General features: G+C 51.2%; 1 protein-coding gene across 3 annotated transcripts in view; it reads right to left on the bottom strand.

Moving 5' to 3' along the window:
• The window catches only part of LOC120808296 (transcription initiation factor TFIID subunit 4), a 64,740-nt gene extending 37,947 nt beyond the window's left edge, over positions 1-26,793 (bottom strand). Inside the window, exons 1-12 of one of the 3 annotated variants that reach the window (XM_078085311.1) lie at positions 25,027-26,793; positions 23,328-23,512; positions 18,054-18,200; positions 17,477-17,626; positions 16,896-17,018; positions 16,428-16,517; positions 15,295-15,498; positions 13,229-13,304; positions 12,146-12,263; positions 7,237-7,406; positions 2,037-2,167; positions 1,217-1,669 (exon numbers count right to left, since the gene is read on the bottom strand). In XM_078085311.1, coding sequence (XP_077941437.1) covers positions 1,508-1,669; positions 2,037-2,167; positions 7,237-7,406; positions 12,146-12,263; positions 13,229-13,304; positions 15,295-15,498; positions 16,428-16,517; positions 16,896-17,018; positions 17,477-17,626; positions 18,054-18,200; positions 23,328-23,512; positions 25,027-26,338 — 2,868 coding nt within the window. In that variant the 5' untranslated portion in view covers positions 26,339-26,793 and the 3' untranslated portion in view covers positions 1,217-1,507. Of the gene's footprint in view, positions 1-1,216; positions 1,670-2,036; positions 2,168-7,236; positions 7,407-12,145; positions 12,264-13,228; positions 13,305-15,294; positions 15,499-16,427; positions 16,518-16,895; positions 17,019-17,476; positions 17,627-18,053; positions 18,201-23,327; positions 23,513-25,026 lie in introns of those variants that run through there. The other 2 variants (XM_078085309.1, XM_078085310.1) reach the window with 2 other exon arrangements.
• Positions 26,794-26,842: the final 49 nt, after the last annotated feature.

Here is a 26,842-nt window from a genome sequence, read left to right as displayed (position 1 = left end):
GCTCCTTTTGTGCGGCCGACAGTCCTCAGTAAAGAGGAGATGCTTGCCTTGTAAAACGAAGATCCCAATCAGAGGAGAAACATAATGTTGCTGATTGACTTTCTGTCAAAGGAATGAAAGTTTCAGCACTTATTCCAGAAACACATGAGACACGACATGAGCTACACAGCCAATTGGACACATTGCATAACTAACAAACGTGACTCACAATTAAGCAGCAAATATTCAGGTCAGCCCTCATTATACGTTGAAGCTACTATGCAGGAATTTCCTAAGGAATAAAGCTTTGTATAGACTCTTCATTGTCCCCACTGACCCACTAGAGGTGGCTGTATCTACACAGGACCTGCACCGTCGCCTGCATCTTCCCTCTTTTTTATTTTTGCCTTGTTTCGCTCCCGGCGGGTAAAAAAGAGCGGCAAGATGCCCCCATCTTCAGCACAAGAGGAAGACGCCGACGTGGTTGGACTTTGTTGGGAAAGAAGGCAAACACAGCCAAGCGGACAAAATACACATCGCCACCTCTGACAAACCCGTGCGAAAAGTTTTGAACTAGAAAGACACTTTTCCCCCGTTTGCCTCCTTGGTCCTGGCGATTACGTTGACTTGTACTTGCCGGGGAAGTTCCTCGCCAATGGGAGAATCGCACAGCTCTCAACCACAAACGGCACGACGACCGTCGCCATATGAGACCTATGAGGACCATGAAGACGACGGTAACGGATGTGCCGTCTGCGCCCGGCTAATGCACATAAAAACACCCCATCGTCAACGGCACGAGACGCAGATCACCTGGGACGTCCCCGGTGTGATCACACGCGCACACACACAGACTCTTTGTATCTATTTAAAGGCGGCGGGTGCTCTTTGCATATGGTGCATCACTCGGGAGAAAGGAAAGGCAGGTGCGGGGAAAAAAAAAAAAAAAAAACTTTTGTAGGTCATCAAAAGTTAATAGGATAATGGCTTATTTCACACATCTGTGTGCGTGCGCCTGTGTGTCACCTGCGCAGCGAGCTGCATCCCTCTGTTCTCCATCTGCGTGTGGATGAGAAGAGCTGGGTGGCACAGAGCACAAAGGCACATCAGAGAGGCCTCTCCCCCCCTCCCGTTGCCCCCCTCACGCTTTCTGCCTCCCCTCTTTGTTGCAGCGCTGAGCCGGCACTCTTTCCGTAGCTCCTGCTGCCGCCACCGCGGCCCGGTTACTCTTTTGGTCTTTTTTTTTTCCGCTGATGTCAACAGAGTGGCTTCACAGAGCTCTCTCTCCCTCCCTCTCCCTCCCTCTCCCTCTCTCTCTCTCTTTCTCTCGCACACACACACGCGCCTCATTTGCAAAACCACAAAGAAGGGAATAGCAGGAAGGAACAGAAGAAGAAGAAGCGCCACGCGAGATGGGGACAGCCGCGGTGCCGCTCTTCCTGCCTTCTCGGTGTCAGAAACAAAAGGAAAAACACACTTTCAAAAGTTTCCCCCCCCACTGTTCTCACCAACAACGCCGAGATCCAGGCTACCAGTGGAGATGGCTTCTTCTCTTTAATGAACACCAATTAAATGTGGTTGTAAAGCTGCACTCAAGGGCTACGGGAGATGAAGTCACCAATAACCCAGGACGGGCGCGTGGAAGCCTCCTTTGTACCTGGAGTTTGGGCTGAATGGCTCTCAATGACAACTTAAAAAGGTAAAAAAGGAAAAAGACGGTTGCTCATATGAACTTATCATATATTATGTGTTTATGTTAGTGGCGCTCCGGCGCTGTGTGGGAACGTTGGGAGCGCACAAGCCCATATTCAAGCTTGTGTGTTTAAGAGGGCGTGTGTGTTTTTGTGCGCTCGAATGTGCTGGTGAAGTTTATTTCCCAACACAACAAATACACACTTATCCATCGTGCATGTGTTACTACCTACAGCAGGTGTTTTACACCATCGAAAACAGCGTGAGAGAAAAGTAAAAAATGACTTAAATAATGCACCTGATGACCTTCTCCACCGTGTGTGTGTGTGTGTGTGTGTGTGTGTGTGTGTTTGCGTTGTTCCCACCTTGAAGGAGTCCAGTCGGTGCTGTGCGATGGTTGAAACCTTTTCCACTACGGTTCGAAGGCGAGCTTGTGCGGCGTGAGAGATGAACGTCACGGCCTCCACTGGGACCTCAGTGACTCCGAACTTCCTGGCTGTGAAGGACAGAAACCAAACGTTTGGGGTCAGTGCATCGTTACGCATTAACATCACCTTTGACCCCTCTGCATTCAATCTGAACCTCGATGGCCTCGCTGGTTCTGTTCCTCCACTCCACTTGTACCGCGTGCGAGTTTTATGACACGGCCTTTATTCATTTCATTTACTAAAAGAGATGAACAGGTTTAAAACTGATGCTTTTATCGTCACTTCACTCGCTTCCACGACTCGAAACAACAGCTAATCAGGGACAAGCTAATTATTTTGCCAAAAGCACACACACACACACACACACACACACACACACACACACACACACACACACACACACACACACACACTGCATCCCATAAAAATAACACTCCAGAAGATCGGGACTTTCAGTCTCCACACACGTACACATCTACTGTACTCGCAGATCAACTGTCTGCATTAGTACCCAGAAATACGGCTCATCGTGAAGAAAAAGTTCATTTGTTTCACAGTCTTCAAATTCCAGCGTGGCTTCACTTTGAGTGCGTAAACGACATTGACCATCTCTCTCTCACCGGAGAAGGATAATTTAGTTTCCTTGGAGCAAAATCATCTGAAGCCATAACAAAAGAGAGGAGGACAGACTTTTGGTGGGGTTGCTATCTGTTTCCAACTTCCTTTTAAATTATTCCATTACCAGAGTTTTCTCTCTGGCACCCTTTTAAGTAAACCACACCAATTATTTAAATCAGCCGAACAATGCATATACTCACCCGCTCCAGCTTTGAAATAGGACGGAGGGAGCCCTGTTAGCCCCATAATTACAGGGGCAATACATGTGGCAATGTCACAAGGTCAACGCAAAACACTAATGGGCTCTGCTTCCTGAAAAATAAGATCTTTCAGGGACATTAATATTTCAGAGAAAGTTTAAGAGACTTAGACGGGGAGCCACATTACTGTGAGCAAAAAAAAAAAAAACATATTCTTGGACTGAAACAAATCGCTATTATTCACCTCAAATAAAATGGGCCGAGAAAAAGACTAATGAACCAAAAAGCTTTGATTTTTCGCCTAATTTCTACAACAAAAAAAGATAATAAGAATAACAAGAACCAAAGATTATAGCATCTCCAGTTGGGTGGAAGTTTGTGGGATTTTTATCCAAGTTACGTGGCTCCATCGGCGCGGCAATGTTAGTCTGTCCGCAGCCTCCGCTTCAGAATAAACAAGCTCAGAAATGATTGGATCTTGAATTTGTTCATTTTATTTTTGGCGCTGAGTTAAAAGACAGCAGAAGTGGTTTAAAGACTGAAATGGTTAACATGTTGAACATCATACCTGATAAACACGTTGGTGCTGTGATGACCGGAGCATGTTTGCATGTTGAAGTAAGCATTCGAGCAGCATTGTGAGCACAGCCTTGCAGAGCCGCTGCTGGTGCTGCTTGTGTGTTTGACATCTGTCACAGCTGACCTCATGATTACGTCACGGTGTTAGCCGAGGGGGGCGCAAACCGCCTGGCAGCGGTGGGCTGAAGTTACACATGGAGGACGTCGTCTTGCTGTGTTCTCGGCTGCTAGAATCTATATTGCGTACAGATGACGAAGCTGCAGCGAGCTCCCTCTTACATGACCAACGCAGAGCGATCTCTGAATATAGTTATTGCAGGATATCCGTCCAATCAATCCGGTCACAGCCATGTACACCTTGAATTGTAGTGATCATAGACCTTGTGTGTGTGTGTGTGTCACGCTCTCTTGTTAGGTAACGCGACTGCAGCGGCCTGCTCGGCACCTTCATCGCACCAGACGGCGCCGAGACGCAATCTGCATGGAGGCCTGGTAACTTGAATATTTATATAGTATAGGACTGAATGGTATCCATGGCAACAAGGGTCCCCCTGAAAAGTAGCTGGCGGTGAACATGGAAAAAGTCCTGAAAGACCCAGCTACAATAGTTTGTGTCCATAGTTTCTGCCTTTCTCTGCCCACGGACATTTATTAGCCCGAGATTCTCCCGAGATCCTCAAAGTCCTCCTGGGGAAGCTGACTAGCTGACAGACTTGTGCTAGTCAAAATAAACTCAACACAAAATCCTTTTGACTGCACGTCAGCGGTGAAGATCCAGTGCAGCTTTGTCCGTGCTGCCGTCCACGAGCATTTTAGACACAATGCCAAGAATATGAGCGCAGCTTTTGTTAAGAACATCCAGGGATCAAATGATAAGCAACCACTAGAAAACCGTACTTCCATAGCCGAGGAGATTTACAGAACACACGCAGACCCTTTAATGATGCTCAGTATCTTATGATCCGGAGTGACCACGGAACTGGTTGTTTAAATAATCTCTTTTGGGAAGGACCCTGACATGTATTCCTCCTCCAATCCTGCTTCTTAAAAATACTGACATCCATTTAAGATGTCTCTGCCTCGACAGCTTAACAACATCCAGACGGTCGATGGTCTACATTTAAATGCACACAGATTTACAAATGCACACAGAAGGATTTACATTCAATGCACATATAAATAAGAGAGAGTTATATTCACATTTGTTTGCAGATTGCTTCACATTTGTGTGGGTTTTTTAAACTTGTCTGACGGGAGCCAAATTCCATAAATGCATTTTTTTTCAGCCAATCAGCTGCCCCCCTCCCCTCCCCACGAGCCTGCCGGCGATACAGCAACGCAACCTGCGATGCAACGGGTCCGAAGTCGGCAAACAATGGCGTCCGGTGGTAGTGACAACGCTCGTAAATGGAATATATCTGTGCATTGCTCTGCGCGCATTTGTGAATTTTATTTGTGCATTCTGTGTGCATTTGCGATGATTGACACTGATCTGACCCCATAATCCTGAGCTTTTAACAGGAAGTGCATTCAAGACGGATTAAAAGTGGAAAAAGGAGCGAAACCAGAAAAAGTAAAAAGCTAGCTCGCTAACTACGCTGGTTACACGTCACTTCCTGTCGCTCTGGGGGAGGTAACGGGCCAGTTACCCCCACAGGATGAGGCTGTCACCATGACAACAAAAAACAATTGCCATTTTCCATTTGTGCTTGTCAAATGACCACAGAAAACATATTTCTATCATCTTCTGGCTCCAAGAGACATTGGAGCTCATGTCTTACAATACAGGGCTAACATGCCCCCCCCCCCCCCAACCCCAGAAGCATTTCCTGCTAGCTCCATGGTAGAAAACTGACATGATGTGAGCGCAGCATGAGGCTCTTCTTATGTTTTGAAATTGAATCAAGTTCAAGTTGCAAGGAATAAAGCTTGAGAACACATCCAATTAGGGTCAACCAGTGTTTGTGTCAATGCTATCCTTCGCCTTCAGCTGTTAAGACCGTTATCACGACATGGTTGAGACCTACACCGAATTAACAACAAACAGATGCCTTTCATCATTGCTTTCTATGTGCTTTCGCATATTTCCAGGTCTTAGAATTTGGTTACTTTCCTGCAACATTGGTTTTCTTCAACTGTGTTGTACGTGTGTGTGTGTGTGTGTGTGTGTGTGTTTGCCGTATCAGCTCTGCTTTATGCAAACAGCTCACGCGTGCACGTACGTGCATGAGATTGAATGTGTGTGAATGACTGGACTATCATTGCTCTGAGGAGCTTCCTGAACTGGGAGGGCTGGAGTGCTTTTTGTGCCGCTTCAGAAAGGCCAGAGCCCCCCCCCCCCCCCATGCCCAGCTCAAGGACCAGCCTGGGGAGATGTGAGGAGGGGAGGGACGGAGAGGTCGACACAAGTGCCTTCTTGTGTAAGGAGGGGGGGGGGGGGGACGTGGAGAGAGAAAGAGGAGGATGGAAACCAAAAAATCCTCTTGTGGAGTCGGTATTAAAAAAAAAAAATCCAATTTGAAAATTGAAGAGTAAGGTGTGAAAAAGAGAGGGACGCTGGGGCTCTGCTTCTTGCGGGGGCGACCGGAGCTAAAGTGCAAATGCCGGCGAACACGAAGAGGCAGAGCGGGGCTGCAGCCGAGGCGCTTGTGACTGAGCCGAGCTGGCAGGCCCGCCGAGCCTCCCTCCGACTGCTGTCGGCTGAGAGCGCAGCGAGGCCCCATCACTGACACAACCAAGCTGCACAAGTGCCACTTCCCCGGCAGGGGGCGCCCCGGCCTCCTGCCCCTGTATCGTGCTGCTCCCACCACCCCCCAGAGGAAAGGATTTATATTTTTAAACAATCCCCTCTGCCCCAAAGGTGACGGCACAACAGCCGCGCCGCGTAAGGGAACATGACCTGCAGGGTTGCGTTGCTGCACTAAAGATACTTTAATGGAGATGAGACGAGACGCGGACGCCAGACCGCCCGTCACGCGGAATTATAGGTTGTGTTTCACAATCCGATGCGCGGGGCCGAGTTGCTACGCTCTTTTTTTTTCTCTTTAGTACGGACCCTCGCTGAACCTTTTCACAGGTTTCACCCTTGCGTTGGGAGCCAAAGGTGTAAACTGAGCAATGAGGTGGACAGCCGGGAAAGGAGGTAATGGAGATACCATCTCTCTGGCGCGAGGCTGCAAACCAACTGAGCCCCCCGCCGCCTGTATCCAATAGAACGCGTCTGTTCGGCGAGTTAAGATCCACCGCAAGAAGAGACAAAGAATCAAAATCCCACTGCCAAGTCGTGTTGCTCTAAACCCCGTTCCTTTAGTCCACAGGACAATCTGACAGCCAGCCTTCAAAAGACAAACCCATAAAGTATTTATGTGTGTGCCTGCGGTCCAGTGAGTTCAGACAGCCACTGAAGAATTCATTAAAGGAGGTGAAAGAATTGTTAAGTGTATCAAATTTAAGCCGAGGCCAAACAAGAGTAGAGGCTCAGACTGAAGCGCTGAAGGAGAGAAAAATCCAAAAAACTGTCTTTAGTGATGACACTATAAATACAGAAACAACATGTTCCTCACACAAAAAGACAACAGTTGGTGATTTCATCACTCCTACCGACTGCTTTTTTTTCCCAGCTTTGGATGTTGGAGAGTGGAGGCGCAGCGCCGCATCGTTTGCTGCCACAACAACAGCTTTACATCTGAGAGGCTGCAGCTTTAAAAGGCTTGTGTGTCCCCACGTGTGCGCCGTCTTACCCGTTTCCAGAATCCGTCGATGGAGCAGGCCCGGGTGGAGGAAGGCCTCGTCTTTGCACGAGCGGATGTGCGTTCCCACCAGCTCCGAGTTGGTGGCGAGTATTCTGGCGCTCTCCTCGTTCAGGTTCACCCCGGCCATGGAGGCCACGTCGTTGATGTCGTCATCGTCTCTGCAACGTGAGAGATGGAGGGTGAGTCAAAGGCCTTCCAGGAAACGCCATCCTCTCCTCCGCGGCCGTGTTAAGGACTATTGGCCATAGAATTTATATCATTTTTATTGGAGATGTGAGTTCTTAAGGGGAGGCGTCACGGTGACCTCGGTGGGACAGAGGTCATAGTAGCCGTGTTGCTAGTCAAGTGGGTTTATCAAACAAGCTAGATGGGATAATAACTGAAGGCCAATTCCTTGAGACCTCTCTCGCGTTTTATCTTTGCAGCCTCTACTACAGACATGCACAGCTTCTTTATTCCCTGTAGGTAAACCTTGGATGTTGACCTTTGAGCGATATATGTGACGTACCAACGGACAAGCCGAGAACTCAATTTGTGGTTCTGATTACAGATGTGAAGGAACACATCTCGCTGCAGACTAAGCACTCAAACAGGCCTCAGAGGGAGTTGAAGGTAAACCAGAGTCAACGAAGGTCGCACACGGACTCCGGGCGAAAGGCCCCTTTTGGGAGGCTGTCTTTGGGGATCTCGTCCTCGCCACAGCAGTAGTGACCCCTACTGGTTGGTCTGTCTACGCTCCCTGCTGAGAGAAAGCGGCTTTGGGCTGCACTGCAGGAGGAACTAAACAAGCCCCTTAATATCAGTATTCATGCCTTAACGTTACCAACATATGCTCCTGCTTTGATTCATGAATATTTCCTTGGCTGACAACACACATTCGTTTTGTGACAGAGGGCCGCGCGTTGGTCTTAATGGCACACAATTCCCACGGCGGGGTCTATTTGTGCCGGCGCTCCGTGAGGCGGGGAGATGAAGAGCGTTTGGACGGAGCTAAGGATGCTCCTGAGGATTGGCACGGGGCCGCGATGAATCTGGCCGCGCGCTAATGTCAACAAACCCTATTTGCACAGCGCTTTGCTCACCATTTTCCTTTGATGCCGTGGTCATTTCTCACAGGCATAAAGCCGATTTCACGGTGTTTACATGTTGTTTTGCCTTAACGGCCCATAAATGACGTCCTCGCATCCTTCAAAAGGGTTTGCGGCTCTCGTTGGGAGTCGTCGTCGAGACGAATCCCTTGGCGGGTGATGGCGGTGGCTCTGGCCTGAATTAAACCGTGAAGCAGAGCCCCCCCCCCCTCCCCCCAACCGGCTCACCTCCACTGTCGCCTGCGTCCCATGCCATGCTCTGTGTGTGTGTGCAATGCGTTGGCCGTTGGCACCGCTCCACCCCGGGACGGCCTCCCGCTCCCTGGGTGAGCGGCCGCGGAGAGCAGATATGAAACTTGACACCGCGGCAGGAGGTTGACAAAGACGATTAGAGCCGCACTGCTCGACCTTCTCCCCTCTCTCGCTTCATCCTCTGCCGCGGTCCAATTACGCCCTCGCGGAGGGGATCTACATAACGACGCAGGCAGGGACACGCGGGATTAAACCCGGTGCTGCGGCCCGGCTTCACCACGTCCTCGCCGATGACTCGGCCTGTCCTGGAGAGAAGGAGGCCCGAGGCCACGCGCAGCCTGGTACGCCGCGGCTTCAAACCATGCATGCAGTCAGGTTGGATTTACCCGTCAGCGTGACGGCCGCGTCCGTTACTTTTCACTGGTCGGCCACAGACAAAGAAACACATTTGTCGAAAAAGGCTTAATTATAGTAGATGAAGATGCTTTACAACATAAATATCTCTCGAAGCGAACAGGCTGGATTACGTCATTTCCGTTAAAATGGGTTGTGTGCCTCTCTTTATAAATCATACAACAGTAGACAATGCACATAAATATTCAAATTGACATAAATGTTTTGGGAGGATGAGCTGGTTGGACAGGTTATTAACCCATGGAGTACAAACCTGAAGCATGGCTTGGTTGTTGACAATATAATCTATCTATATATATATATATATATATATATATAGACAATAAAAAACCTAAATTAAAATCCACTAAAACATGGATTCAGTGTGTCCCTCTAAAGATTTGCTCAAATAGCTCTGATGAAAACAAAAAACCCGTAGAAGTAGATTCTTTTTTCCACAGCGCTCCAATTTCCCCCCTTAAGTAAGAAGTGAGCAGAATTTATTTGATGCACAAAAATCTCCAATGCTTTACAACACTGCACCACTGCACAGGAGCACCGCGCACCGCCGGGTGTCCGAGCACCGCGCATGCTTCTTCTCCCCGCCTGGTCTTACTTCTGGCCGTCTGTACTCGCCGGGGTTCAAATCAAACGGCGTGCCGGAGCGAGCGAGAGAGAGAGAGAGAGAGAGAGAGAGAGAGGCTCTGACATTAAAAGGAGGGAGCGAGATATGGAATGCTAAATATTCCCCGCGACACCTCTGAGCTAATAAAGCGGAGATGCAATTAGCTGCCACCGGAGAAGAAGTGAGCAGCGGCCTCTCTGTCATTGGTCGGGGGCCGGCCGGGGGACACGCAGCCGCCGGCCCCCCGCGTCCATACATATGCATGTTGTGTCCACGGCGAGCGCGTGTTTTATGTGAGGGGGCACGCCTGGGGTTGTGGCGGGATTGCCATTTGGAGGCTGTGCGTGTTTTGCGAGCGTGTTGGTGGGGGGCGGGGGGGGGGCATTCACTATCACCAGCAGCACCCAGGGGAGGGGGGGGGGGCAGGCTTGCCAGAGAGACTGTCTCGCTCTTCGCGGCAGGATGATGACCTGATGGTCGAGGCCATCGGTGGCTCAAGGGGGGCGAGTAGAAGTTTAGTAAATTACTATTAATCCAACGCACAGTTTCCGTTTTTCTTTTTACTTTGGTACGCCGCCCACTCCGTGGCCGCTGGGCTTCCAGTTCCGGGAGGTCACTTTTGAGGTCTAATTGAGTGCAATTGTATTTCTGGAGCCTTTTATTCATTTATTTTATTTTACACACAGCAAATTAACAGAGCAACAAAGGATGGAAGCACAAAGGCAGAAGGAGAAGAACCCACTGGCAACAGTGACTGGCGAGTCAGAGAAGCCCCCCCCCCCCGGTGCCTTATCTGTGCGGGTCTTTTCCCGTGCGGCTACAAAAGTGTCTTTGCACGCTTTGGGAATGGGTCAAAATTTTGGAATGGAGGGGGGGGGGGGGCTGAGCTCAGAGGGTTGGCAGAGGGCTGAGGGCCTCGGCTGGCTCGCCTGTGATTACAGCGGATGTTGAGTGTTTACAGAGAGATGAAGGCAGGGAGGGGCACAAAGACAGCTGCTTTCACTCTGTACTGTAAACTACCACACACACACACACACACAGAAGGCTGGAGCTGCACTGGAAAACCCCACACGCCCTGCAGTGTGTACATACATGTGTGTGTTTGGGCTGCAGCTGGCCCACTGGGACCGGTGGCTCGGAGTGACAGCCGCTCTCAGGCCTGGTGGGACGAGAGGCTGCTGGATGCCGACCGACCTTCTCGCCAATTTGTGTGGCAAAATGCATGTTGGAGCATGCGTTTATGAATAGATGGCACCTGAGCGGGTGAGGACAAAGCTGAAACGTGACTTCCTTTTCCCCGTGGTACCTCGCAGGAAGCGGCCCGCGTTTGCAAACTACCAACGAGGATGGAATTGGTGCGCCGCTTTCCGAGGCGCTTGGAACATTTGAATTTGAGGAATGTTAAGGGGGATGGCGTCGCCTGAACAGAAACGCGCAACCTGTGAGAAGCGCGTGGACCCGTGCACTCTGCTTGTCCCCCCCCAACTACAGCAGAGCAGGCGGATCACGTGACCTGGAAAAAAGGGGATATAAGCTGCGAAATGTCAGCGGCGTGCCAGTGGTGCTGTGCGTTATCGGGCTTATGTCGAAACCGGTATGTGTGTGTGTGTGTGTGTGTGTGTGTGTGGGGGCGGGGGGCTGTGATCACCGCGGGGGGAAGAGAGAGGTCGACAGTAACAAGCGAGCCTGACAGCTTAATTACCAACGCAGCTAAAGATTTATTGGTTTATCAATCAGGGCCTCGGGGGGCGGCAGCCTTTACCCCTTCGGGAGACGGCAGCCATTACCGCGAACCCGCTGGCCCGCGTGACCTAGACTCCTCTGCAGCCCCCCCCCTCCCCGCCCCCCCCCCGGCCACACCGGGCCAACCCTAAAACCGCTGCTCCTGTCAGCACACGCATACACACATTTGACACGTAAACAATACCCTCAGATCTTTAGGGATATACACATATGTTCATGTGCATCCAGGCAGGGACACAAACACGAACAAACAAGGGAGGCATATATGCAAACACACAACAGCACACACACACACACAAGCAAGGACCTCGCGCTGAACATGAACCACAGAGGCCAGCATGTGGGCGATGAACCTTTTATGTTTTGAGACAAAAGCCCAGCTGAAGCGCTGGAGACGGGGCGAGCGCCGCCGGCGGCTCAGATGCCGTATGTTTGACTTAACCCAGAGGTATTTCTTTCTCTTCTTGTTTTCCAGAACGGCATCCAGAAGAAAAAAAAATCCCCCACCATCTGGACGCAATTACCTTGTTTCTCAAAAATAAGAGGGCGAAGCCGCAGCCATCGCCGCGTGCTCCCGACGCTGACGCGGCGAGGGGAGCGACCCTGCCGGCCGGCGCACGGACACGGGGGGGGGAGGCGGCTGACGCCGGGCCTCCAAAGCTGAGAGTGTAGCCTGAAGTCACGAGGGGGCGGGAGGGGGGCCATCTTAGTGAAATGCTGCCCCCGTGTGACGGCTGCCCTGAACAGCGGTTGGCGGTTGGGGGGAGGGGTGAATGGGGGGGGGGGGGAGGTGTACCTGAAAGAACCTCCTCCGGGGTCGTTGAGCTTGTTCCTCTGATTCCCACAGATCTGAGCGGCAGCGGGGCCCACGGGACTTTTGCCCGCTTGGATGAAGCCTCCCTTCCCCATTGTGCCTGTTAAGACAAGAGAAGAAGAAGCAGAGGGGGAGAGGGGGAGGGGGAGGGGGGGGGGCAGAGAGGGAAACACAAAACAAAACAGAGAAGGAGTAATGTTATCATTGAAACGTCCCTCTCCATCTGCGTCAAACATCCTCCCGTCTTAACGACTACCTACAAGTGTGTCTCTGTCGTCCTCGCAGGGGCAAACGGAGGGAAGGGGCAGGGGTGGGGGTGGGGGGGGGTAGGAGGTGTTGGAGGGTGGGGGGGGGCTCCCCAGGTCAGCGCGGAGGAGCGTCGCTCTGTCAATACCACTGCGCTTCACCGGGCTCTCCTTACACTCCTCAAAACGCATCCCGCTCCGAGACACACGTTGGGTTTTTCTTTTTTCTTCTCCTTTCTCCCGGAGAGGCACGAGGCCTGCCAGAGTGAATTTAAACTTGATTTTTAACAGGCATGTTCCTCGCCGAGAGGCACGGCCAAAGTATTTTTAGAAACTATCCCCGCATTCCAATTTATGGGCATAAAACAACCTACAGATCTCCCACTGCAGGCGCTCTCGGGGAAGGGGGCAGATCAAATTTGTATGCACCTCCGCGTTCGCACGCACGGACGCACAAAATATAGGCACACGCGCACAGGTACACACACACACACACACAGCACCTGAGAGCCCACAGCTGGTCTCTGGGGAGCGTTACGCCCGGCTGGTGCCGGGGCGGTTGTTTGCGGGGCTCCTGTCGGGAAGCGTGTGAGTAAATGTTTGAGGAGGCTTCACAACCAGGCGGGAGGAGAAAAAGGCGCCGATCCTCTGTGGTGCTCCGCCTGTTTACACATCTCAGGGCCGACACAGAGAACCGCCAGACTTTCACTAATGGCTACTTTTGTTAAACGCGGGTTTTGTTCTTTTTTCCAACCAGAAGGTCGGGCTGATGAGTGATGTTTTCTCCTAAAGCGGCAGAAGGCCCCCGCAGCCGGCGTACCTTGTGTTCTGACGGACTGCGTGATCACCACGGGCATCCGGACGTGGCCCCCGCCGGCGCCTGCTGCCTTGATACCCTGAGGAAGCACAAACAAACAAACAAACTTCAAAGAATGGAACTATGCTGGAAATGAGAGGGGAGATGGGGGCCGGTGGGGGCGGGGGTCAACTTTCGGCACTTTTGCAGGCTCATTTAGTTGGAAGAAACGGCCCGAGAGCCACTCGAGTGTGCGGCGCTCGGGACGGAGTTTTGTGTCACCGTGCGTGACCTACATTCACACCCCCACGCGCGACCCGAAGCAGTCAGGGTGAAAAGGTAGTTTAGAAGAAGTGGCATTGGTGGAGGGGAGGTGTGTGTGTGTGTGTGTGTGTGTGTGTGTGTGTGTGCTATTAGAGTCACTTCCTTCCTTGCTCGCGGGCGCGGCCTCGGGCTCAGACATCCATTCCTACCAGTTTGCTTCTTGCTGCATATTTTTCAGCCTTGTTTTCCATTCCCTGACACATGCTATATTACTGCTCAAGCTGCTTTGAAAAAGGAACAAAAAAAAGGACAGAGGCCATTTTTTTCTCTCCCAGAGATCCACTGCAGGGGCTTGCGAGGGGCGGGGGAGAGAAGGGGGAGAAGGGGGAGAAGGGGGAGAGGGGGTAGAAGGGGGGGAGGGGGGAGCACAGAAATACATTCAGTCAGAGACAGCGAGCACCTCTGGCCAGCCGGCGACACGGTTAAGGGGGTGCGAGGGGGGGGTCCAGGAATGTTCTTTACAACCAGAGGTTAAAAGGAAAGTCACTGAAATTGACAGAAACTGTTATTGTTTTTTATTTCGAGGACATCTTTGTCTTCTTCTTAATGAATGAAGTGACAATTAGATGTTTTCATGATGGTGGGAATAAAAACGCACATATTTTGAACGTCGGATGACATTTTTCAGAAAGGGCCCCTGCTTTGTCAGCATTAGCTGTGAGAGCAGATTGTATTTATTCATACATACTGTAGCTCTGTTGACCTTCCCACTGTTCCTGAGTTTGTTGTATAAATGAAACTTTTAAAACAGTTTTTATCTGCCCCCAATGTTGCAGAACAGAATGAACTGCCGTGTCGTGATGTGGCCTAGTTCCTGCTCTCCATTCATTCCCCACCAGATACAGCATCAGCCCTGAGGAAGTTTGACGCCCAGCAACCCTCATGAGAACTAGTGGCGTGAACGTTATATTTAAAAAATAAAAATAAAAATTGTCTTGAAATACCCATTATATATATAATATTATCAGACATATTTCTTGCTATAAAAAACAAGCCACAATCCCATTAAACCCAGACCGTATCTGACTTCCTCCAGTAACAGATTCACATCTAGTCCCTATGCGGAGTAGTGACACTCGTTAAGTTAAAAGCGCTCCACCTCACATCTGAGACTTTACCACACGAGCGCTGCTGGAAGAACTGTGACCCGTCCTGCTGCCCTACGAGAGCCCAATTCAACTAGCTGTCTGCTCTCAGACTGTGCATGTGTGCATGTGCCGGGGGCGATCATTTACTAATGTTGTGTGGGATAACTTATGCTGGTGTTTTGTGTGTGTGTGTGTGTGTGTGTGTGTGTGTGTGTGTGTGTGTGTGTGTGTGTGTGTGCATGAGAGAGGGATGCAGAGGGAGACCGGAGGCCTGTTCCAGGAAATGGACTGCGGCCGCCACGTTGCTTTAAAAAATTGACCCGGGGGCTGACCTAGTTACCTCGCTTCACCCTTCAACGGTTAACGGGCAGAGGGAGGGAGGCAGGGAGGGATTGGGGGGGGGGGGGGTAGATACAGTGAGAGATACTGTTGGAAAGAGATGGAGGGAGAGATGAAGAGAGAGTGAGGGTGGCGGATTACAGGGGGAAGAGAAAGCAAGTGACAGAAAGAAGAAGAATAAAATGTGGGACCGCAGTGGCTGAATACTTCTCACGCGTACTACCTGACCTCCTCAGCTCGCACACTTTACGCCCACATCTGGACTGCTGGACACTTGGGTCCTTCCCGTGTTCCCTTGAGTCACTTCGAGCTGCCCGACGCGGTGCGCTGCGTACATACCACGCCGGCTGCATGTCCCGGCGTCCCGGGGGGCGGCGTGCCGCCGCCCGGCGTGATGCTGACGCTGTTGGGGTGGCGCGCGCGGACAGCTGGCGCGAGGGCGGGAGGGGCCCCGCAGGGCGGCGGTTTGACTCCCTGCTGCTGGGACGGGGTCGGGGACTGCTGACTGTTCATCAGGGACAGCCTCAGGGCCGGCAGGCTCTTCTGTTGACGGGCAGAGGGAGGTCGGGGGTTGAGAGTCGGGAGAGGGCACAAAAACACACATGCAGGGGAGGGCGAACGCACACAGCTGGGAAAACACAGAAAAACGGTGCTGTGCTTCACTGGCCGACTTGGCGCACACGTCGTCACGGTTACAGGCTAAAGATGCTGAAATGGCTCGCTTTTTTTTTTTTTTTTTTTATTACTAAAGATTTCCCATCTTCAGTTTAGTGGGATTTTCACTAGGACGAAACGCCGCTCACGCAGCACAGCCGCCATCTGATGACCCCTGACCAGACCTCCCGGGCAGCCCACGCCAGCCCCGCGCAGACTATTTCAGGCAGATTTCTTTGACGTAAGAGGCCTAACGCTGCATGACAACGTGTGTCTGCGGCCGCGTCGGGAGGGCTCGCCGTCTTGATGTGACGCTCATCGCGGCTGGCTGGAGAAAACACCCCCGGCTGCTGGCAGGGGCGGCTGCGGGGGCCACTGTCACACACGGTCACAAGTCAGGCCGGAGGGGCGTGTGTGTGTGCATCACTCTTCTGTCAGAGGCAGGCCGTCACCGGCCTTGGCGCTGGGGAAAGGACTACTTCACGGGGGCGAGTTTAGGAGTAGCCACGCTGAGGGAGGGGTTTAAGGGGCAGGTTTGGGGCCAGTTCGGGAAGTGGTTTGATTTAAGGGGTCAATTTAGAGCTAAGGGGCCCAGTTAACTGTCAAAGTTGGGACCCAGGCCTAAACAGGACCCTTTTATGAGACACACGTGGATGTTTCAGGTTCTGGTTTAGTGGCCAGTTAAAAAGGGACATTTAGAAATCAGGCTTTGGAGAGGTGTAAGAAAAGGCTGTTTCGGGGTCAGGGGTCGAGGTCAGGGAACAAGTAACCCGGTCGGTGGTGAACAGGTAAACATGGTTTAGACGAGAGGACCTCACCTTGAGAAAGGGCACCAGGTACGGCTGCGGCGACGACTTGAGCTCAGTCTGCAGCCGGCTGGTGAACTCCTCCGGCTCAATCTTGGCATCCTGTCAAGCAGAGGAGGAGGGTTGGGGGGGAGGGAGGGGGGGGGTATGAGGGAGGCAGGGGTAAAGTATAAACACACCGGTTCAGAAGGGCAGACGGTAAGTTAAAGAACAACGTGGAGACTTGAACGTAAAGAGATGCTCATGGACGTGCAGCCTAGAGGGTTCGGGAAGAGTTCCATGCTGCCATCTGCAGGTTTACGGTATTCATTGCAACAACTCAACACTCGTAATGACTCCTACATATATTTTACAACTGCAGAGAAAACTGTCACCCAACCTGGATATAGATGGGAAACACCTGTCAGATTGCTGGTAAAATAGAAAGTCTCTTCACTACACAGGCAGAATACTTCCATGACATCCAGGACCGGTGCTCACCAGCAGGTCCTGAACCAGAGACTTGACGTTTTTGGAGGTCTCGGGGGACGGAGAGTTGTGGGACGCCAGCTTGATGAGCGTGGCCAGGAAATTCTTGCACTTCTTGACATTCTCCTGCATTTCCTGCCGGATGCAAGACAGAAAAACAGTTATTCACCTGGAAAAAATCAGCCAAATGAAACAGGACACCTGTCCACTGAAACCGCCAGGGGCAATAAACCAAGGGCCCTTAGAGGGCTCTGCGGCCTACATATACCATATATATATATATATGTGTGTATATGTGTGTGTGTGTGAATCAGTACCTCTGTGCCGATTATGAATATGCATCCAAGCCTGCATTTGTAGGTCTGTGCGTGTGTCTCTGAATATTAGTGTGTCCGTTGGGTCTGTATGCGTTCTTGTGAACGTATGAGTGTGAACGCGTGTGGGCATGTGTGAGACTCTCGGTGCGGGGGCCAGCTGCGAGAGGCTGCAGGGTCCGGGTGGGGGGGGGGGGGGGGGAGAAGGGGGCAGGCGCCTGTCACACAGCCGGCCGCCGCCCTGGAGGGTGAAGTGTGCGGGGGGGCGAGCGAGCGGACCTGGGACGCGGGGTTCGCGCTGATGCCGGTCTGAGGAAGCTGCGTCGGCTGGGAGGCCGCCGGGGCCGGGGCCGGGGCTTGGGGGGCCACCGCCACCGCGGGGGTCTGCTGCGTAGCCGGCACCGCCACGGCCGGCGCCGCGGGGACCTTCTGCAAGGAGGAGACAGAGAGATAAACAGGACGTGACGCCTCGCTCGCAGCAAGGCCACGGAGAACAGGAGGCCGGCGCCGCGGCGCTCCCTGTCACATCTGGTGTCCTGACCACGGCGGACGTTGCTTAACAGACAAGTGCGGTTAGGGGGAGGGGGGCTTCTCCCTCGAGGCTGGGAAAGACAGGGCGCCTTGTAAGCTTTCCTTCACAGTCACCTCAAATTTCTCCTGGCAACACTGGGTGTGATCGGAGGCTCCCATCACTGAAAATATCACCTCCACCTGTGCTAGAGAGGCAAGGACTCCTATACTAATAAACACGTCATCATTGTTCCCAGTTTCTTCTGCAAACAAACCAAGAAAAAACATGCGTGAAGAAAACATAAAGCGTGAGGGAAGAGCAGGCGAGTAAGGAGGGTTGTCTCACTGGGCGAAGTGCAGGACAGGAGGAGGAAGAGGAGGAAGAGGAGGAGGAGGTCTGGAGGGCAGGGGTGGACGGGATGGGAGAGGGAGACGGCGCCATCTTGGCCGGGGTCAAGGGGCACTGCCTGGCGGTCAGGGAGGCCGCGGGAGACTGCAGGGAGGAGAGAGAGGGAGAGAGAGACAAACAGAGAGCGCAGAGAGATCAGAAAGGGGGAAACACAGAGAGAGAGAAGAGGGCGACCAACGAGGAAGAGAAGAAGGGAGCAGCGGCGAGCCTGGCGGAGGGACGGGGAAAGGTCATGGAGGAGCAAAAAGGAAGGAGGGAGGCGGAGAACGAGCATGCTTTGGACCGTCCCTCGGGGGGGGGACACACCTACTCTGATGACACGTACCTATTAAAGCAGGATTTTATACAGATTGGTCTCTAATGTCACAACTCTGTTCATATATCATTGTTAGCTGTTTTTCTCTAAATACATAGCAGAATAATTTTTGTTCTTCTGCTGCTATTATTTTGTTATTTAGGGAGGTGTTAACAGAGATAAATCCCCTCTGTACAAACAAAAAGAAAGTTTTGAACCCGGCTTTATCCGATATTCAGGTTTCTGTTCTGGAAATGTATGCAAATATTAGACTTATATAATAAGACAATGCATCTTTTGCATATTTAAACACAACTTTTTAGAAAACTTGTAGTACAAAAGAAAATAGACTTCAAGTGGGGAAGTTTCACACTGACATCTATGAGTTAGACCGTAGCTCATTAGCTGCAGTTCCTCCTCTTCAGCACTAATGATGCATGTGATGCTCTTGGAAGGATTTGGATCTGATTCAGTTTGAAGAGAAATCAGGCAGATAACGGACATGTTTTTATTCTTAAACCCCTTGTGTTTTCATGACGCTGCCCCCCTCCACCTCCCCTAACAGGAGGATCAAGAGCAGTCAGACAAAAGATCTGCACAAGCATTTCTCTGTGTTGGTGCTCTGTTGCATTCATTGCTAATTCATGATTCAAGATGTCACGGGCAACATTTTTTATTTTAGTTCTTACATTTTCTGCAAACTCTTTTAAGCAAGTATATATGTATTTCCATCCATCAAACCGCTCATCCTGCACACAGGGTCGCGGGGGGGGGGCTGGAGTCTATCCCAGCCAACTTTGGGCGAGAGACGGGGTTCACCCTGGATTGGTCGCCAGCCAATCGCAGGGCTACACAGAGACACACAATCATTCACACTCGCGTTCACATTCTTACGTGTGTTAAGATTGAGTCATTGTTATAACTGTATGACAACAATGAATAAATGAATAACCCACAACAAACACTCGGAGGGTGGAGGGTTTTTGGAAAATCTGACGTAAGTTACATTAGATCAGAAAACAAATTATTGCAAAGTCTGTCGAGCCGCTGGCGGCAGCAGTAGCAGCCACAACAAGCTAACGAGCTAACGAGCCGCCCAGTTGGCCAGCGAGCGTTGAACAGCTGTTCGGGTCCTTTTCGGGGTCAATAAATGAATGTGCATGCTTGAAAAAGCAATACAGTCACATACCGGGATGCCGTCAGAATGTTTGTTAATACCGTGATGTGGATTTTTGGGCACACCGCGCAGCATTAGCGCGCGCACACACACACACTTCCTGGCTGCCAACCCGCCAGTAGGCCCTCTGCCCCGACCTCTGGCACACAGACAGGCCAAACACACACACACACACACACAGGAAGACGCACAGCCTGCCAACGACAAGGAGGAGGAGGTGAGAAGAAGTAGGATAGGAGAGGAGGAAGGAGTTTACCCACCGCTCCAAAAAAAGTTTTCTGCCATTCAAACGAATGTTGCAGTGAGGAGTTGGGGGGGGGGGGGGTGCATCCCGCCGCCGGTGATGCCTCTATCTCTCTCTCTCCGTCTCCACTTCTCTCTCTCTCCTTCTTTGCGCACGAAGACGAGCGTCTTGAGAGAACCAAGAGCCTTGTTAGCTTTTTAAAATAATCAGGCAGTTGGATGATGAATGATTTAACAGGTATGGAAGGAAGGAAGCTCGGGATGCCTTCCGTTCCTCCCCTCGGGGGGTCACGGTGAGAGTGACAGGCCGACGGAGGGGCTGAGCTCTGGGAATAAACACCATTCCCTTTCATTTCTTTTTCCCTGCCAACGCTTTTCCTGCCGCGGCCCGGCTAATTTGTCACACGCGATGACAGTCTGCAAGTCTCTCTATCATCCACGCAGGGCTTTTTCTTCTCTTTTTTCTTTCCCACATCGAGGCTGGATGCAGGTGCAGGGGGGGTCGGGGGGATGCTGTTTTGTAACTGACGTGGACCGTGAGGTCTGCGCGAGCAGCGGCGCGACGTTCTTTTTATGCTTCAAAAAGAAGAATCAGGGTGGAATTTGGTTTTCATTGATTGGTAGACCCTTCAAGTAAGAAGGTGGTACCGGCAGTAAGCAACACTACCTGAGGGGGTAAAAGTACCACCTCACAACACAGAGCACGCTGCTGCATCTCATGGATGTGTTCGGCAGTGTGGGGCTGTATTTCTCTGACATTTATCGTCTGGTCCAATCCTTCTTTTGGCAATCAGAGATACTGATTATAATACTCGTAATGGCAGCGTGGAACAGAAGATGAACATGTGTCTCACGGCAGAGTGTTTAGGGTTGAGGAGGAACTTCGATTCAGAAGTAGAAGTGGGAGCAAACAGGAGAAGTTGAGCTGTATGTTCTTTTTAAGACAGTGAAATGCTGCCCTCTGGTGTCGGAGCGTGGTTCCTCGCGGTCAGTGATGGGATGAGCAGAGGGAGCGTGATGGGTCTTTGGATACATTGTCAAACTTCTCCTTGGTTCTTGTTAAAGGTAAAGGATTACGGGGTAGTATGCCATACTGAGTCAGACGGATCAGATGAACACCAGCGCGTATTTAAGAGTCCATACAGGAGAAAAAACCTCATCTGATGGTTCTAAATCCCAATCTCAGCTATGCCCCTTTTCTCAAAAAGTCACCTGACCAAAACAATCACTCCATTATTCAACTGAGCTGTTTCAAAAAGAAACACTAGCAAGATGGCTAAAGGCTTTCTGGTTCCAGCTCGGCACATCTGATTTTTGTTCTGTTCTTGTTCATCTTCCGCAGAGGGAACTGCATGAGTCTGCCTGAACATGGCTCGGTGTTTGGGTTTCGGTGTTGGACGGGCAGTTTGACGGAGGGAGTGTGTGCTTTGGCTAAGTGGAGTCGGCCTCGTCCTCTTCTGATGTTTTAGAGACGGAGAAAATAACGCTATCTCCTTTAACAGGATGAAACAAAGTGCAAAGTATATGAAGGGAACCAAATGTGTCATCACAAATCAGTCATAAATGCCTTGCAGGCCAAATGGATTTTTAATGATCTTATTTGTTTTGCTCTAATAAAGTATTCCCGCTCTAAAGCTCCAACGTCTACGGTTCAACCCCTCTGAGGGGACGGGGACAGCGCGGCTCAGGAAACAGTGGCAGGTGGAGGTTTAGTTGGCCTCAGCTGCACCATACAGGGTTAGTTTGTTTCTCTCCCTTTAAAATGAAAGGGATTGGCGGGTGGAGAGACAGCTGGACGGAGAGAGAGACCACAGACGGAGACAGAGAAAAGTTTGGTTTCTGCTGTTTTCTACCATAATAAAGTCGGTAAAATATATACAGGTACAGTCCATTTACCATTTACCAATTACCATTGTTATCATTACAGATGTTTGAAGGTGTGGATTCTACGTGAGTGATGCATCCACAGGTGATCATGAGCTAATTCCAATGAATGATTCAGTGGGCTCGTTAAAGTGTGATGAGAGGACCCCTATCTGTGTCCCCAATGAGGACATTAATTCACCTATTAATCGCACTTTAATCTATATACGTAAAATAATCCCCAACGCTCATTTGTTCTAATAATTACACGGCCAAACGTGTTAATCACACCCCAATTAGGCGGCGTTGAGCTGAGTGAGCTCGCCCCAATGTCGGTCCAAGTAAATCCAATCAGCGTTTCTCCAAATGAAAGCCCCCCGATTTGTTTTGGGCAAAAAAGGTCAGGTGGCGACATAAATTCTGCAGAGATCAAAAGGAAGGAAACACGCTGGAGGACTTCCTGTAGGATGTGACACATTCAGTCAGGGTTGCTCTCATCTCCTTTTGCATTGTGGGAAATGAAGACAGGTTTATTTTAATTCTGCGTCCTTAATCCCGACATGGAGGCCCATTTGTATGTATATCTATATACATACACATACATACATATACAAGAGTCTTTGTACTGTGCGGCTTGAACGCACTGTGCCTCACCTCATACCTGGTATGGTTAGCGTGTTAGCATATTCCATAGTCCAATGGGTCTTACCCGATGCCAAATCCGTGTCCATCTATCCATCCAATAAAATAATGTTCTCCACATCTGTGTTTCTGGATGTCTGATGAATGAAATTTGTTTCATCTCCTGCGTATCTCTCTATTAGACCTCATTTCAGCACCAGGAGCTGTCCACAGTCCCACAGCGTCTGTGTGAGCAAAGCTTTCTCTGCTATCTCACTCAAAAGGTTTTCTTATAAACGTGGTACGTAAATGTCCATGGGTGTCCTGATTACTATAGCAGGGTGAGGAAGACACAACAGGGTAAAATAAAAGTATTACTAAATAAAAGTTTAGAGTGGTCTGGTCTTCACGCTATGCAGACGCATTAAGACGCTGTTCCCCGTCATGCTGAAGATAGATCCACTGGACACCTCTGACCCGAAAGGACCCGGCCAGAGAAAAACCTTCAGGTTTAGTTTGCAGAGCGCGGGCCGGAGAACATGGATGTCCCAGAATGAATACTTCATCCTTTTCTGTTGACTGCTTTACCGTCATAGGCTCTAATTCACAGGATCACTGTTTATATGTTTGGTCTATTATTTTCCAGATGTGCTTGTGTTGCCAGAATATAAAAGCATGCTTTTGATATATCTATCACAGTAAAGGTTGAAAATAGTTGTTACATACAGCCTTCTTAGTACGTGGCCTTATCAGTAACCAATATGTGCAGGCTAGATACCTATTTGAAAGGAAAAAACACACGCGGAAATCAAAGCTGTTGGTGTGTACTTAATAGCAGCAAAGATGCCTGTGAAGAACCCTTAGGGTGCAGTCTTACCGAGTGCTACCGGTCACGCCGATGAAGGTCTACAGGTGGCAGCTAGCCCACATGCTAGCCCACATGCTAGTGAGCTAGCATGTTGCGACGTCACATGCTAGCTGCCACCTGTAGACTGTGGAGCTGGAGTCTCACCTGAGGAGTCGTTACTCTGAAGGAGGCTCCTGTTGTGGGGGTGGCAGGTCGTGGGGAGATGCTGTTCTGAGCCTGAGCCTGAGCCTGAGCTTGAGCTTGAGCCTGAGCCTGAGCCTGAGCCTGAGCCAAAGCCTGCTGAGGAACCATCACCAGCTGGCCCAGCTCCGTGCGCACCAGCACCATCCCTGGAGAATCACAGAGGACTTTAGTAGGAATTTAGTAATATGGATGTGTGACAAATGGGAAATAATACAATGACAACAACAACCAGGCAGGCTGGGAAAAGGACATATTTTTTTACAATGCAAATTACGATATCCAAAGATTAAAGCGCTCTATAGTCCCATGTCACATTAGTGAAAGGATATCGATGCGTTGCCCGGACCGCGTTGTTAGTTAGTGGATTCTACTGTTCACAGATCATCACGTATCATCGCAGGGGAGGTTTGCATTCTGAAACTCTCGCAGGGTTAAACAGTGATAAAAAAAACTCCACTGTAAATGAAAATATTTTTGACACAAGACGGGAAATCTGTGTTGGGATAATTCCACACAGAACAGCAACAAAAAGAAGCCATTCATTGGATTATGTGAAGTACCCTGTATTAACGGGGGAGTGATCTCATTCAAGAGGCCCTGGACGTCTCTCAGCGGCTGGAAAGTGTCCATTAAAGCCACGCAACAGGACGCACATTCAAGTGCTTAACCACGTCTCCTAAGCACTACTTGAAAAACATGTTTTAACTGCAGTTCAGCCCTTTGCTTTGTGCTACATGACTGTCACCGAGCCGAACCCCCCCCCCCCCCCCCCCCCCCCCGGAAACGTGGGCTCCACGAATCCCAAACTAAACGATGAGCTTCTGTTGTTGCAAGTAGACGTGGCGGTTGGAATGTGAGGCATCCGTCCATAGGGACAGTCCCATTGTGTACTATTGGAGCCGGTGTTTGTTTACGCACTTGTTTAGCGTAAAGTTAAAAAAGGGATCGAGGGGGAAAAGCTAACCCATCCATTGTCTTGCAGGTATTCAACACCAACTTTGTTTTTACAGTAAGGAAACTTTACCTTAGCTGGTCACAGTAAAGGTTTGACCGTCCTTATGAACTCATTTGAAACCACAGATGTGTTTACACTGACCTATTTCTACACTTTCTTTTTGTTAGTTATCTTTTAAACCAAAATCCTTCTGTATACTGTTGCTGGAGATGCTACAAGGAAAAAAGGCGTGAAACGCTGACAGTCCTGAGAGAGCAGCGGCCGGTGTACACTTTGTTAACTGTGTGTGGTTTGTGCAAACGGAGGTGGTGACGTTTCTCCTCTCAGTGAGCTCCTGAAATCATTATTAGCCTTAAACACATCGGCTGAATTACAACAGATGCGTTCGATTTGACAGTTTCAATGCAAACTTTCTGCACGTTTTGTCTTGTTTCTCACCATTCCTTTGTTATATCAATGTGGTGTCACAGTGCCAGATGTCCTACATGTCATACTTTTGCAGGGCTGGACAAGTGTTGGACCCCCCCCCACCCCATCCACCTTCCCTATATGCTAAAACCCCCACAGCGTGTTTCCACATTACAAGAACAGACTCCGTCCTTAAGCACCTGCACACTTCACAGGACAACTTGGAAAGCACATTGACAGACACGGTAGGACAACCGAAGCCCCCCCCACACACACACACACACACGCAACTCTTACCCGGTGGGATGGTGAACCCGGGGGGCAGCTGAATGGTCGTCGGCTGCTGCGGCGGTCGGACGATCACCTGCGGGGCCGCGATCCTCTGAGGTGCCGCCAGTCCCGGACGGGGCTGAACCTGCGCGGCGGGGGTCGGTGAGGGCAGACTGGGCCGGACCATGCTCACAGCGGTGGCCACCGACGTGACCTGACCCGTGACGCCCGCGGCGGGCCGGGTCACCGCCGCGGCCGGTGCGGCCGGTGCGGCCGCTGCTGCTGCTGCTGTTGTGGCGGCGGTTGTGGCGGCGGTTGTCGTGACAACAGCGGAGACGGCGCTTATTGCGGAGTTGACACCACCAGGCTGGCCCGGCGGCGCAGTCTTGGCCTGACAGTCGTCGGCGCTGTGGTTCCCCTGCGAAGCCGACGGGGAGGCGGCGGGTCCTGCGCGGGCGCCCTGCTGGGCCAAGGCCGACACGCTGGTCCCGCTGCCGGTCTGGGCTATGCTGGCCACGATGTGGCTGGGGAGTCTGCGCAGCGCGATGGTGGGAGTCCCCCGGTCCAGAGCGATCGCCGACTGGCCCGCGGGCAGGTCAGCCTTGGAGAGGGTGAACGTCGACGCGTTGATGGAGGACGTGGTCGCCGGCCGAGTGGAGTTCGGCGTGGCCGGGTCTCCGGTCTCCGCGGGGCTCGCGTCCTCCGCCGCGGTGCCGCTGCTCCTCCTGGTCGCCACAGCCGCGCCGTTCAAACTCTTCGCCCGAGTTGACGCGCTCCTCCGCGGCGCGCCTATGCGTTTCCTCGGCGGGTCGGATTCCTCCGGCGAGGACCCGCACGACCCAGGGCTCATTTTGGACCCCCGCGCGGACGCGGCGCTGATGCTGTCCGGCGCGGACGCCAAACTTGACGCGCCGGACGCCGTCGGTGTTGTGATGGATGCTCCATGTGACCGCGAGCCGCTGGTGCTAGTGGCTCCCGCGCGGGCAGCGGAGGCGGCGGGCGGCTCGCCGGGTTGACGGGTAGAGTCCGGAGAAGGGGACTCGGCAGCGGCGTCCGGGCTGGCGTCCTTTGAGTTGATCTCCAGGGGGACCTCGGGTTTATTTCGCCGTCCTTGTTGTTGTTGTTCTAGTGTTGTTGTGCCCACTGGAGCTGGTAGCGTTTTTCCCAAGTGATGGTTAGCAGGGGCCACCGAGCCCGCGCCTCCGTTTTCGTCTGTTTTGCCCGCCAGGCTGCTTTGGCCGGCGAGCTGTGACTCCAGTGAGCCCACCAGGTCGCTCACAGCTTTTTCGTCCACCTCTGAAAACAGCATCTCTTCCAGGGGGTCGGAGGCGCCCGCCATCTCTGATCACAGATAGCTGTCTTATATTTTTTTCCCCTTTACAGTGCGCCTGCGTGTTACTAGGCATTGTGGGAATGAATCTGACGTCATTAGAGGAGGGGGGCTTCCTAGTTGTATTTTTTTTATGATTTTTCCTCAAGTGTAATTTAATGATGAACTATTTCGACGAGGTGTCCTAGTAGAGTTGAGTTTAAGTGTCATGCTATTGTACGTGGCACGTGTGGTTTACTCTCCCGCGGGTTTATAGTTACAGGGTGAAATAATATCTGGCGTGTCAAAAACAAATAGTATATATACATTTTACGCTTTTAAAATTGTGTTTCTGGCAATATGGGGGTAGGGTGGAGAGCAGCCGTCCCGTATAATCTCGCGATATCATAGAATGGCCGCATCTCAAATATATGTCATGCGCCCTATGATAATTTGACAAAATGTCTTTGCTAAAAAAAAAAAATCATAAACGGGACAATAACAGCACACACAATTGTGTTGTTGTGGAGTTCC

This window comes from Gasterosteus aculeatus, chromosome 12 (assembly GCF_964276395.1).
Source record: "Gasterosteus aculeatus chromosome 12, fGasAcu3.hap1.1, whole genome shotgun sequence".
Taxonomy (NCBI): domain Eukaryota; kingdom Metazoa; phylum Chordata; class Actinopteri; order Perciformes; family Gasterosteidae; genus Gasterosteus; species Gasterosteus aculeatus.
Note: the sequence above shows the minus strand (reverse complement) of the source record. Positions and strands in the feature narration are given on the sequence as shown.